This window comes from Dicentrarchus labrax, unplaced genomic scaffold (assembly GCF_905237075.1).
Source record: "Dicentrarchus labrax unplaced genomic scaffold, dlabrax2021, whole genome shotgun sequence".
Classification (NCBI taxonomy): domain Eukaryota; kingdom Metazoa; phylum Chordata; class Actinopteri; family Moronidae; genus Dicentrarchus; species Dicentrarchus labrax.
Window position 1 is genome coordinate 18,154,530 of NW_026136718.1, and position 14,346 is coordinate 18,168,875.

The 14,346-nt window shown below is 43.6% G+C and overlaps 1 protein-coding gene across 4 annotated transcripts; it reads left to right on the forward strand.

The window, feature by feature from the left end:
- The first annotated feature begins 31 nt into the window (after positions 1-31).
- On the forward strand, positions 32-14,147 carry ankrd24 (ankyrin repeat domain 24). 4 transcript variants are annotated; one of them, XM_051376765.1, is made up of 23 exons: positions 32-250; positions 491-571; positions 2,454-2,584; positions 2,954-3,042; positions 3,137-3,201; positions 3,338-3,395; positions 3,649-3,719; positions 3,922-4,028; positions 4,661-4,833; positions 5,533-5,555; positions 5,807-5,899; positions 6,323-6,439; positions 6,546-6,665; positions 6,849-6,978; positions 7,241-7,419; positions 8,461-8,624; positions 9,167-9,909; positions 10,017-10,333; positions 11,031-11,264; positions 12,237-12,413; positions 12,499-12,666; positions 12,823-12,888; positions 13,685-14,147. In XM_051376765.1, exons 2-23 carry the CDS (start codon positions 536-538, stop codon positions 13,751-13,753), a joined length of 3,330 nt encoding a protein of 1,109 aa, XP_051232725.1. In that variant the 5' UTR covers positions 32-250; positions 491-535; the 3' UTR covers positions 13,754-14,147. The 4 variants fall into 4 exon arrangements, with proteins under 4 accessions (XP_051232725.1, XP_051232723.1, XP_051232722.1 ...); XM_051376763.1 differs by lacking the exons at positions 32-250; positions 491-571 and adding an exon at positions 1,825-2,187 and having other exon boundaries at positions 12,246-12,413; XM_051376762.1 differs by lacking the exons at positions 32-250; positions 491-571 and adding an exon at positions 1,826-2,187.
- The last annotated feature ends 199 nt before the right edge of the window (positions 14,148-14,346 follow it).

The window sequence follows — 14,346 nt, forward strand, 5'->3', positions numbered from 1 at the left end:
AACAGCTCTGCACTTCGGCACGAGCCTTTGAAAAGTGCTCCACGTTGAGCTGGCTGTTCTGCGCGCGACAGTCAGGATATATCATCCATCATCGCCAATCAAACGCTGATCCGGCGTTTTGCGCATTGCTGATTGGTTGATTTACGATAGGGGCGGGTACACTCCTGCTGTCCGCCAGACTGCAGTGACTTCACAATTCAGCTGATGGGACAGAGGAAACACTCACCTGGACCAGTCCTGTCCGCCACAGGTAAGCTGCATGTATCTGCAGGTCACTTTATAGTGGTGTGTTCACTGCATTAGGTTTTATGTTAGCCTGGTGTTGGTATATTCCTTATGTATTCCTGACATTTTGGTACACCCACGTGTTGCCATGTTGCTGGGACCACTGTTGATGGTCTAGTCATCATGGGTAAATAAGTTAGAACCCCTTGAAGACACACAGAATAAGCTGAAACTTACAATAACACTCAAGTTTGTTCCTTTACAGTGTTCACTGCAGTGTTCCTGTTGAGACAGAGGCCATCAAACCATCATGAAGAGTCTGAAGGCAAAGTTTAAAAAGAATGAGGTAAGAGCCATCTGTTGAAGGGCATGTGAAGCTTTACAGGTGGGAGTATTTGAAAAGTAGTACACCTGTTTGCTATTCCTACAAGCTATTTAGAGATATGAGTTCTACAAGCTGTGTTTTAACCTACTATTACAGTTGTTTGGCTGTTCTACATTAAGTAGCCATTTATATAGATCCCAGGTTGCTCCTGTGTGTGTGTGTGTGTGTGTGTGTGTGTGTGTGTGTGTGTGTGTGTGTGTGTGTGACGGGGGCACTGGGATTCAGTGTCACTGAGCAGCAGCAGGAGAGCAGGGCTGTCTCCAGACTGCTGCTATAACCAGAGATCTCAGGTAGCCCTCAATTATTCACACGTACGTGCACACACACACACATACACACACGCACACACACACACACTCTCAAAGAATCCCTACTTTCCTGCTGTCATCCCGGTGCTACTCTGAAGGGCTTTGTAATGTGGGGGTTAACCTTGTATTTATTTTTACAATTTTTATGTTTTTGCCAGCTCCATGTGGCTAATTGCTTATTTACATACTGGGGCCAGTGATCTTGCACCCTCGCAGCACTGGGGCACTGGTGCAAGCAGATAAGGTGGCTCAGTGTTGTCTGAGCATTTAGTTCCTGATGATGCTTTTAGCACCATTACAGCCTCTTAGTGTCCCTCGCCTTAAGGAGAAATTCTACCTCTACGCTATTACTGGTGACTAGGATGATCATCTGTCTTATATTATTATTGTCCAACTGTCAGATGGGCTGATGGCATGGATGGATGCTAAATATCCTGCATACACACATCTTCCCCACATACATAAACCTCTCCATAGCCCTAAGAGACTTTTTGCTTGTTTGTGAGCCTCTGTCCCCTCGGTCCTGTAAATGATCATCCAAACCAGCAGAACAGAGCCAGCACCTCTTTCTGCTGAGTCCTCACATCTCACAGGCCCTGCTCTGTAACTGCAGAGAAACAGATCTACAGTATGACGCTGCCAGGAGGGGGTACCGTGCAGGAATTGACAAAAAAAACAAAAACAAATGGAGAGAAGGAGGAAGCCTGCTACAGAAAATTACTAGGTTAGAGAAAGGAGGACAGTGAGGAAAGGAAGGAGGTGGCGGTGTGAGAGATGCAGAGAACAGACTGGCTATGTCCCTGCTAGCAGCCGAGGCAGAATGATGGGATAGCGTGTTGGCTGCGGACAGGGAGCACTGCACAGGCAGACTTTGTTGTAAGGACAGCAGATAGCAGTGATATAGTGTGCGTATATGTGTGTGTGTGTGTGTGTCAGAGTTTTTGTGTTGCGAGCTTTTTAGTTTGTGTGATTTTGTGAATAGCATATATTCTCTGGTATGTAGGTCTCTACTGTGACGATGCTGTGACCTCTAAAGGGTATCGGGTAGAAACTTATGGGTAGCAGAGTTCCCTACAGTATCTGATGTAATTGTGTAGATTTGTTATGTAGCCAGACGGCAGTGTGTAAGGACACACAGCGGTGGCTTGGTGCTCTGTAGCTGCATTTAGTTGTGTGTGTGATGCCCTGCTAGCCGTTATGGATCCTCAGCAGCCGGTTTTTAGCCTGATGAAGCGGCTCTGCCCTTGTTTCAGCCTGCTGCCGCTGCCAGTGGGTATCTTCTCTCTCTATCCACTCTCTCTCTATCCACTAATGTTTAATGAAAAATATTTAGTTTTATCCATCTTTTCTTATAATATTTCTGTCTTTAAAGTAGTTTATTATAACTTGTCAAAACTGGTATCTCATCTTAATTGTATTATATTTATTTTAATGTCATCTATTGTTTTTTATGCAATGAAATATGCAGTGTGGTATCAGTTTTCATTGGGGCTAGTCTGGGTGGTGACCTGTTCTCTGGCTTTTGCCCCCCTCAGAGTCAGGACTGGAGTAAGAGTGATGAGAGGCTCCTGCAGGCTGTGGAGCAGAATGAACCCGACAAAGTCTCCGCTCTCATCGTCAAAAAGGGCCTCTGCCCTACCAAGCTGGATGCTGAGGGCAAGTCAGCGTAAGTTGGGCATCTACTTTTTACGTCTTAGTCAATGGAAGGAATTCAGTTATTAGAAGTAATTGTTTTTATCTGAGACATTGGAGTTTATATTCTTTTTAGTTCTACTCTTTAGTGTTGTAGTTATTTTAATAAGTAATTTGTTGCTCCTGGTTATGTAAAACACTTTTCAGTGCCACGTGTTTAAAAAGATTCTATAGATTCCACTATGAATTTGGCTTGTCTGTCCAATTCTTTATCATCCTTTTTCCTTGTTTTATTACCTACGAGTAATCAGTAGTGGAGCTGAACAATTCTCACATTTTTAATGGAAACCTATTCTCATTTCTCTCTCTAATCACTAGTGACTATGTGCTGTCCTTCTGGCAGGTTCCACCTCAGTGTGTCTCGAGGCCGGCTAGATTGTCTGGAGGTCATCATCTCTCAAGGAGCAGACCTCAATGTCACTGATGGTGTTGGTAGGGTATTTTATTATCAAATAAAGCTTTATCTCATAAGCCAAGGCTGTTGAATCACATGTGTCATGGTTAATTTATAAATGTCTGTTTCCAGGCTTCACCGCCCTTCACCTCGCAGCCAAAAACGGCCAATCAGAGTGTTTAAAGAGACTTTTACAGGTAAAACACAGGATGACAGCATAGCCAGGATAAGCAATAAAAATACAAATGGAATGACACAAAAATTTACTTTAAAACTGCATTAATTAGAAATGGTTAATCTTTTGTTTGCTGTTATTTCTATTTTCCCTGACAGGAGAGATTAACAGTAGATTGCACCGACAGTATTGGTAGGACACCACTTCATCATGCAGGTATCAGTTACACAACTTCAATATGACACAAGATTGGTTACACTACAGTCATTCTTTGCATACAACAAATTCTTCTCATAAATCCCAGTGGATATATTAAAAGTAAGGTGTAAAGGAACACACAACTCTTTTATCTACCATCCAAACTGCACAGAATAGTGCTGTGAGATTTCAGTTGCATTACATGATGCAAATACAGCACATGTTATACTGTAAACATCAGATTGACCCTAATTCTGATGATTTCCTGCAGCGGTTAGTGGCTGCTTGTCCTGCACTGAGACCCTGTGGGACTTTAAAGCTGATTTGGATGTCCAGGATGGGGTAGGTTAAAGAGTTAATCTACAGTATATTCAGTTTGGTTTGCTGTTTTTGGGGAATTGTTATGTGAGACGAATAAATAAATGATTATCAGTGATTTAGTTTTTATGTACTCTGTCTCTTATCTAGTACACTGGACAACATTATCAAACATCTGTGTTACTGCTCTGTGATGTTTGAATGATCACGTGTATCTCTCTGTCAGGACGGGGCCACCCCTTTGATCTTAGCAGCCCAGATGAGCAGAGTGGAGCTATGTGTCTTTCTGTTGGGTCGAGATGCCAACGCAAACATACAAGACAACCAGGGAAGGTACTGGACTGTTAATCATAGTCTCCCAGAGATATTTTCTACTTCTCCACTGTTGTAGGTGAGGCAGCGGGACCACCGTCCTATGTCTATCTCACGGGTCCTCTCTTGTAGCTGACGCTGAAGCTCTGACAGATGGAATGACAGAGAATGTGAGACAGTGGGAGGCCTGCTGAGGCAGACTGGCGCTTGAAACAGCCTTCTTACAGTAGCTAAGCTAGAACCAAAAAACCTCTTCAGGATTATTCTCACAGCAGTGGGGTGGTCTGGGTCAGCATACAGGAAGGATTCCCATAGTCTCGAGTGCGAGGGGTAGATTTGGAAGGATGCAAGCCAGGACCTCCAGCAGGGACCAGCAGCTTTCAGTTTGTCCTCGGATATCTTCTTGGAGAGGATGATTAGAGAATTATTCCCTGGTTAACGAGGTGAAAGACCAACATTTTATGGAAACATTTTAATGCCTTGTGCTTAAAGTTATATAAATCCTGTCCTGAAACTGATCTGATCTTCTGGAGTTCTGTAGGTTTATGTTTATATTTTATATTTCAAGTGAATTTATGCCTATTGCATTGTTAGTTGACTCAATGCTGCTGTTTTCCTGTTGTACTATGATATTTTTTTGTTTGTAATTGCAGGTCAGCATTAATGCTGGCGTGTGAGAGTGACAGCGTTGAGACCGTAGAAGCTCTACTGAGGGGTGGGGCCAACACACAGCTGGTTGATGCACTTGGACACAAAGCCACTGACTACAGCATAACCACGGGCAACCAACACATCTTGCAGATGTTGCAGAATGGAGCACCTCCAGGTACAGTATGAGGCCCAAAGTCTTTTTTCAGAGACATAGAAGCGACCGAAGATTTCACAAGGCCTAGACGATTCACTCTCTCTGTTATAATATTATTATAAATTAAGCCTAGTTAGTTCTGTTAAATCAGGTGGAATAAATGAAACCGCTCATGACAGCAGTTGTTTTTAATGTGAAGTGGCAGCGTCACATGAAACACGTGGCAGTAACATCCAACAGATCGTCACACCCGTTATATGGCTTCTGTTCGTGTACGTGCTGCTCCCGATCCTGGCTGTGTCTCCGCTCCCCCAGGAAACAGCAGTAATGGGAGGAAGTGGATCAGGAGGACAGCTGGGTGTGATTGTGTGGTGGGATTAAAAAAAAAAGTAAAAAAAAGAGTAAAAAGAGACGAAAGGGTTGTTCCACTTTTATCTCCCAACAAAGACGCTACTGATGTATGAAAAACAGATGTCTGGCTGTTTTGAAAAGGAGATGAAGGAGAGAACATGGTGTGCATATGATGCCTGACCACATTAGTCCAATTCTATAATTGGGAGATTTTGGTGGATTTACTACAAGATGCATGGATGGTACTAATATAAACTGCATGTTAGAAACGTGACAGGAAGTGAGAGTGTATATACCGTGCCTCTAGCTGTTTGCTGTACCTTTTAGGGGTTAAAGTGTCTTGTTGTGTGTCTCCCTCTGCATACGTAGCCTCTGACGGCGCCGGCGAGGAGGTAATGTTGCATAGCTGTGTGTTGGATCACTCCCTCCATTAAATGAGATCATGGCCCACTTTGGCTGATCATATTGTGCATGTTTTCCAATATGAGGTCACTATTTTTGTGTGCTCCTTTGTTTTTCGTTGGCTTTCATTCCCCTTTTGTTCCTGACCTGTCTTATCTTTTGAGTTTCCTCAGTTTTCCCATTTTAAGTTGAGCTTGACCTCTGCTTGTCTGTGATTCCCCCTGCCCTCACCCCCACGCAGTCCCCCCAAGTCCCCTCAGGCGCCTCATCAATGCAAGGGGGCACTACCCCCCGCAAGCGGAAAGCTCCTCCACCGCCTCGCTCTCCTCTCCAGGTACTGTGAGAAACCTCTCAGTGGATGGAAAACACTATTTTTAACCACAAGTAGAGGCCGGCCGTACAGTATGGTTAGCGAATATATATACCGTATATCACTGACTCCCAACCTTTTAGAAGCAGTGGCTATTACTACCCCCAGTTGCATTGCAGTGGAGTGATTATTTGTTTTAGTTGAAATCGTTTTAGAAGAGAAAAGGTACAACCAAAATGAACAAAAAGATTTATCTCACATTTATCTTGCAACTCTCAGTTTTAAAATGGTTGATCTATAATGTACTGCGTGACAGCAAACAAGATACAAGGATGTTTAAGCTAATTTCATAATAATCCCTTTGGAAATATTGCTTCTCAAGAGATTAACTAAAGAGTATAATGCCTTTGATGATTATTCATTTTATTCTGTTTTCTCATCACAAAGATGCAGGGTTTGCCACCCTCTCCACAGCCCCGGAGTCCTGCTCCACCTGCAAAGTCCCCTGAGCCCCAGTCCCAGTCTTCTTCTCCCCAGCCTCCAGAAACACAGCAAGCAGCCCAGGTTAGCACTGTAAAATTAGATTTTTGTTTACTTGTTATTATTTGCTGTTTGTCCTTCATATTACATGAAATGCAGACCTTATTAATATCATATTTATACATACAAGGCAGAGGATGAGGAGGTGTTTGAGGAGATTCGACGGCTGCGTCTGGAGAGAGGCCGTTTGCTCCAGAAGATCAAAGCTTTGGAGCAGCAGCAGCAGAGCGCCCTCTCTGCTATGGAAGAGGTACTACGCTGCAAGCGGTGCAAACGCTCTTTCTTAATCACGCCTCTGCAAAATATGATTTTATGTAAACCTATACCTATTCTTTTGAGGTCTGTGTGCATGTACCTGTATCGGAGACAACAATGTGTTTGTGAAGACTGAGGGTTGCTTGTTATAACCACCATGTGTGTATGTGCACTGTAGGTTACCCAACTGAAGCAGCGTCTAGAAGAGGCAGAGACAGAAAGAGACAAGTTGCTTGAGGAGCTGAAGGGAGCCCATGGTATTGGGGCCAGTGACTCTGAGGACATGGATGAAATGTTTGACTTCCCAGGTATGCAATCTGTGTGAACATGTACCTCCCACACCCCGGCAGAGAGCATGCATGTACTTTATTATTGTACATTGCCTCTGTAAAGCACTTTGTGACTTTTATGTCTATGAAAAGCGCTATATAAAAAATATTTTACTTACTTACTTTACTTACTTCCATGCATGTGTCCTTGCTATTCCACATGGGCATTCCTGTGGGTCTATGCCATCAGGAAGTACACAGATTGATCTTTGTTGTGGTTGCTCTTTAACTTTCCCTCTAGAGAAGCTGCTCTCCAAGCGCTCCAGAGCCTCCCCTGCTCAGGATGAGGCCACTTCTCAAGCGGACACTGGCTCAGCCAACCCTTCTCCTGACCCTGCAGACCCAGGAACTCTTGCTGAGCTGCGCAAACAAATAGAGGAACTTACCTCACAAAACTCTGAATTAGCTCTCAAGGTGCAGGTAAGGTTATGGAGAGTACAAATGCACAAATACACACCTACTGCATGATCACACACAACAACTATGCACAGATACATGCACACAATGTCCCACATAAGAGCACACAATGTCCCACATAAGAGCACAAACATATAACACGCACACACACACACACACACACACACACACACACACACACACACACACACACACACACACACACAGTCCCAGGCCTCTTTAAGGAGGATAAATTCATAGTGATGTGATTATTAAATGGTTCTGAGGCAGGAGATGAAGATGCTGGTTGAAGAGTAGCTTAATGTGCCTGACTCAAGCATTAGTCATGACCACTTAAACTTTATGATGCAGCACTCTGGTACACTAATGCACTAAGTGTTCATACAGGTACAACTAGAGCAGCATCCGATGCAGACATGGGGGCATTTTGTAGACATTCTTCATTAGCTGCGTCATGCTGGTTAAAGCTGCGAAGTTGTAGTATTCTGTTCTGGTGTGGTTTGTTCAGCACTGTGTGAGAAGCAGCAACCTAGGCCAAGAACAGTGGGAAATCTAACTCAAAGCTCCTTCTGTGATTTATATGGTGAAGGGCAGACTGAGATTTCATAACTCATATTGAATTTAGTTAATTAAAAGGCAGATCCACCAGTTTTACACATAGGAGGAGCTTTGCCAAGTGATGGGATGATGTCATAAGGGTTACGTCTTTCATTTTTCCAATAAATTATACATTTATGGCAGAAACCCTTTGTTATGAACACAAGATACGGGAGTTTGGTGAAATGTTGTGCAGAGTGCAGAAACTGTATAATACTAAATTACTTGAGTACTCTCTTAAGTAATGAGTACCTCAACCACTTACAAGCTTTTCTTTTACCACCAGAAATGTTTAAAAGAAGTTTACTCTAAAGACATTACATGTACATTCTGTGCAATTTTAGCTTCCAGTACATAGCTTTGCATTGACTGATAAACTGTGCAAGGCATATTGTTGAAGGTGACAACCTCCCTAAGCTACAGTAATTTCCTCTGTGTTTTATACAGATGTTGGAGATGTTTGAGAAGGATGACACAGACATGCAGACCTCCAGCTCGGACTTTGTCCCCATCATTCAGTATGAGACCCTGAGGAAGGAGTTTGAAGTCCTTCAGGAGCGCCTCTCTCAGGCCCAGGCTTCAGACGAGGCCTCCAGCATGGCAGAGGAGCAGTAAGATTGACTGATTTATACATTCAAGCATATTTGTAACTAGCAAACTGAAGTAACCGTCACAGATCACATTCGTTTAAACTCTACTGTATTAGATCAGGCCTTTATTCTGAGATGTGCACACCTTGGGGCCTCTATCAGGGCCATTTTTGTTCTTAGCATTTACATGTTGTTGCTTATCTACTATACTGAGGTATGATAAAAATAAATGTGTATTTATCACTGGTTGTACACTGCAGTAATACAGTGTTAATGTGTTATATTATGTATGATGTTGTACTGAAATGATTAGTTGATTAATAGATTAATGGATAGCAAGCCATTTATCAAGCAAAAAAGCCCCAAAATGTTTTGGTTTTGCCTTCTGAAATGGGAGCATGTGTTTTGAGAATGTCACCATGAAAATCTTTTAGACTAAATCATAATCGATCAATCCAGGATATTATCCACATATTGATCAGGACTGGAAATATCTCGTGTGATGATTTTAATGTTTGAGTTTGAAATATTGATAATCTTTGTCTTCTTTCTTTGTTCTACAGTGGTGATGAAAAGTCTGTGGAGGCTCTGAGGGAGAAGCTGCAACGCATGGAGGAGCAGTTTGCCTCCTCCCAGTCTGAGCTGGAGGAGCTGAGGGAGCAGATGCGCCTTGGGGTGCTTTCTGTGGAGTGTGGTGAAGGGGATACTGCCACGGCAGGTGCTGGGGCTGCAGAGGAGGGTCCAAGCCAAGAGGCACAGCAGCTGAGAGCGAGGGTGACGGAGCTAGAGGAGGAGCTAGCAAAGAGACAGGGTGAGGCAGGGGGTCAGAGCAGCCAGGACAGTGACACAATCAAACAGCTGACAGAGCAAGTAGAGGAACTCCGTGCTGCTCTGGCACGAAAAGAGTCTACAAAACAAGAAGGGGAGAAAGACGGTGAAGAAGAAGAGACGGAAACAGTGAAGTGCCTCCGTAACAAAGTGGCTGAGTTACAGGCAGCCCTGGCAGAGAGCAGGACGTCGGGGAAAGAGGGAGGATCAGCAGGAGATGGAGATCAGGTCCGTCGTCTCCAGGAGCGTTTGGGAGAGCTAGAGGGGGAGCTGAGAAAGTGTGTGCCCCGCTCAGAGTTGGAGGAAGTGCAGGTGACTCTGGGGCTCCAGTGTGAGCAGCTGGCCAGGGAGAGGGCGGATGTGGCTAGAAGGCTCAACGATGCTCTCCTGGATCTGGAGAGACTCAGGCCTCCTCAACGCGGAGATGAGGAAGATGAGGAAGAAGAGGAGGAGCATTCAGAGAGCTCAGAGCCCTCAGGTGTGCAGTGTTGTTGTTTTTTTACTTTTAAGATTTTATGTTCCAGAGAAAAAAAGTTAAAATGACTGACTTTTCTGTCCATTTTGTGAACGATCATGTCCAATCAGAGCACTCCAGACGCTCCCTGGCAGCCGTGAGAGAAGAATTGGAGGTGGCGAGGCAGGAAGCAGCCCAGGCTCTGGACTGTCTGTGTGCTGAGCGGGAGGGCAGGGCACAGGACGCCCTACAGCTGAAAGACGCAGTACCACTCTCAAAACATAAGGAGGCTCTGTCTGCAGTATCAGAACAGCTAGCTCAGACCCTGCAGGAGCTCCAGGAGGAGAAGACCCTTCGTGGTCAGGCTGAGGAGCAGGCTGCCAAACTAGAGGGCCAACTACAGGCCATGCAGGATGCCATACCCAAAGAGGAGCATGAGAAAGTGAAGGTCAGCTGTATTTAAGAGCAAAATTAGAAATAAGGGTGGGGTACAAACTCAGACAAAGGACATGGTTGTTATTAAAAGATGAAATGTTACTACTTCTTCAAGCATTTCTCATTGTACTATATGCTCTTGCTTCATTAATAAAATTATCCAGAGGAGGCAGAGTCATCCCAGATTCTTGACCCTGAAATGGCTGACCCTTAGTTGAGATTTCTCCGAGTATAACTTGTCCACTATTTGTAAAAGGCTTTTTTGAAAGGGAAACACAATTTAAAGCAGCTAGTATTGTTTGTATTATTTGTTTGTAGCATCTAATTTTAGGTGTTTCCAGTGGGTTGTCTAGTTTAAATTAACAGGGGAGTACAACATTAATTGTTTATCATGATTCAATGTCTAATGTTTACAGTTACTAGGTAGGACTAAAATAAATTATAATCCGGACAGGGTTAAAAGCATAAAATAACAGATCAGCACAGTTTTCAGCTTTGTGATAATGCATATTTCTGATAATCCAGTGGGTTGTTACAGGATTTATTTAACTTCAGACGGAGGAGAATGTTGTCAACCCTAGTCATGTACCCTGTGTGTCAATAACAGGTGTTTAAAACAACATTTCAGTGTTTCTTAAGAGTACATTCTGCTAATAAGTTTGTCATAACTGTTATTATATCAAGTAATCCTTGTGCTTCCTGCATTCTAGGCAGAGCTCCAGCGCTCCCTGCAGGCCAGTGAGAGCAGTGCAGCAGCAGCTCAGGAGGCTCTGAGTGAGAAGGAGATGGAGCTGAGAGAGCTGAAGTCCCAGAAGGCTGCAGAACAGGGTCTAATCTCCAAGGAGGATCATGAGGCCCTGCGACTCTCTCTGCAGGCTGAGATCAACGCCGCCACAGCCCGATTCAACGATCTCACTCGCAAACATGAGAAGACCTGCACTGAGGTGTGTTCGCATGACGTGGTGTGTCATTGTGTCTGCCTTCTCCAGTCCCTTCTTATGCCATCTAAAGCCACATTAGATGTTATTGTGTTTGCCACAAAGTGAGCTGTGTTCCATGAAGGCCTCTTTCCTCCCTCTACATTATTCATATGTGTATTACTTTCTCTATTCAGTGCCTCCCTGTTTCATTGATCCCTCTGTATATTTGCTTACTGATGCACTGAAGTAGCCTTGTATGTGCACTATAGGCTCATGGTGAAACTCCACAAGTAATTTCCCCTCCATCTTTGTAGTGACATTCAGATATAAAAAAGTCTCACTTTGTGAGGTAATTGCCTCTCTGACTCAGGTTGGCGGACATAGATTGATAAGAGGGCACATTTTCTTAAGAAGGGCTTTTGGAACCCAAATCCAAGTGTTTGTGATATACTAGCATGTAAATTTGTGCTGGTAATGTTATGAAGTGCCTGGAATTTCCCTGGAACAAAAACATAGTTGAACATGGTACCAAAAGCAAATGCATATAGATTTACTGTAGCTTAATTTACTGCATTTGTTTGCACTCTTGGTTGGGTATATGAAGATCAAAGGGAAACTGGAAATTCCCTTGAGCAAAAACTCAGAGGTTCGGACTCAGTGGTTTTGGGAATAGATATTTGAGAATTGCTGAGAAAATTAAAATGGGAATTAAAATGATTATATTATGTTCATCCACCAAATCAGGAAACAAGACAAAGTATAGCCTGAGATTTTACTATGTAAAGGTTAAAGGCAAGTAAACAGCAAAGTAGTGGAGAAGCTTTTCTACAAGGGAACATGTGTTTGATCTGCAAGCATGCATTTCTGTCTGTATTACCCTGTCTGTGTTCTGCTGCCACTTCTATATAAGCAAAAAGCATCTGAATTGGAGACATGACCAAACATAGACACCCTTGCTGTAGTGACAGGGTGCCACTGGTGGTTTTACTGGTCTAGGTGTTCCAGGTGCAGAGGGAGGCTCTCTTTAACAAGAGTGAGCGGCAGGTTGCGGAGTCCCAACTGGCCACAGTGCAGCAGCAGCTAGCCGAGTTACAGTCCCAATCCAACCACATCCAGGAGCTCCACAAGGACATCCAAGAATCCCAGGGCCTGGTCAAGGAGAAGGACCGCAAGGTGACATTTTGGAGAGCCAGTTAATACAAGTGCTGTTGAAGCACCCATGAGGTGGCCAAACTGACTGTTTCTGTCTTTCGCGCAGATAACAGAGCTGTCCAAGGAGGTGTTTCGGCTAAAGGAGGCCCTGGGAGCTCTGTCACCTCCTCTGGGCATCACCTCCTCATCGTCCTCCTCATCTATCCATCATGGTAACCCTGGGCAGCAAATGGCACTGCAGAACAGGATCGCCATACTCACCCAGCAGCTGCAGGTGAGGAGAACATTGACACCAAGGATGTGTGGTGTTAGAAAAGATATTGTGATTTCCAAAAATCTTTTTTCTTTAGCAATATCTCTGAACATCTGTAAAAAAAAATTACTCTTAAATATTCACATGACAGTAACATCTTCTGTGGTCTTGTTGCAGGATTGGGAGAGAAAGCACAAACAGGTGGTGGCTATATACCGTTCCCATTTACTGGCAGCTGTCCAGGTCAGTTGAATGCCAGAGTGCAAATTAAGACTTAAATCTTTGTTATGAGATGTAATGAGTTCATTTTATTTAGGATTTCCATGTGTGTATGTGTGCACTTGATCCTACGGTCTTGTCTATTTCCTGTCTCAGGGTGGATCAGAGACATTTTCTATGTTTGACTAGCTGAACAGTCACACAGAGCCTGCACCGTGAATAGAACTGACTCACTGCTGGATTTGAGTTTGTCCCCCTTTGTGGTGCAGACAATAAAGAGCAGGACTAATCTGTCCACCATCTCTGTTTACCAGACAAACTGGATGAAATTTCAGAAGCGCTGCAGGGAAAAGGGGCTCACTTTCTGGTTCTATCAGTTTCATCATATTCCACTTCTTTTTGTAATGTTGGTTGTAATGAGACATTGTTCGGGTATTGGTGACCTTTAGGAGAACTTTGGCAGGTAAAGGTTTTCATTGCAGTTATTTCCAGACCAGACATGCGGCCCTCATCTGATGTTAACACCTGTACATGTTTTGTGCTTTAATCTTCCAAGCTTCTCTCTGATTTGGGGCATGGTTGAGTATTGAGCAGTCTATCTAGTGAGGTTCATCTCTCTTCTAGTAAATTTTTCACTCACTTTGCATTGCCCCCTCTTGATGGAGGTCAGAGACAGAGTTCTTTCTGTCCTTGGCCAAATCTGCAGATTTCAGTCTGCCTTTCTACAAGGATGACCATTATAGGGGGTCTGCCTGTGGAACAAATGTGAAGTACAATGTAGAACTTTAATTTTTTTACTTTGGTGTTTGCTGCCCAACAGGGCCGAATGGATGAAGAAGTACAGGGACTGTTACTCCAAATCCTGAGGATGTCACAGCAGGGACACTGAACCATCTGCAAGCCTCTTTACACCTCCAGTCCCTTTACAGGTCAGCATATAACAGCTCCAGCATAGCAACCTGTGGGACCAGCATTGTTGAGACCTTGTCTAGAAAGCCAAATACATCTGTTCAGACATACAGTAGCTGCATGTGTTCAATACAGTAAACTTAAACAACAGCCTTAAGGCTTTACTGATAATCAAACAGGGAGAACATAGAATTGTAGAGTGCCTTCATGGCTGGATAACTGAAATGACAGCAGCCTATAAGTCAGGGGTTTATGGTAGCAGAAATTGAGTCTGAATAGAGAGTCGTTATTTAGAAGATAGAATCAAGTGCATTGATTGTGTGACAAGCCTATTGATTTTATATTATATTGTTATAATAAAAATGAGAAACAAATGTCTCGTCTGTTGTTCCTGTTCTTTGTACACCGATACTGTAGATTGAACCAACCACAGCTTCCACACTGTCCCTCACATCTATTTTTGGTCGATGGAAATCTGAAGTCTTAATTTGGCTGAAGCATGTGTGCACGGAAAATTGGACAGCTGGGTTTAACTGTGGTACTGCTACATTAGACTCACAAATGACAAAATAC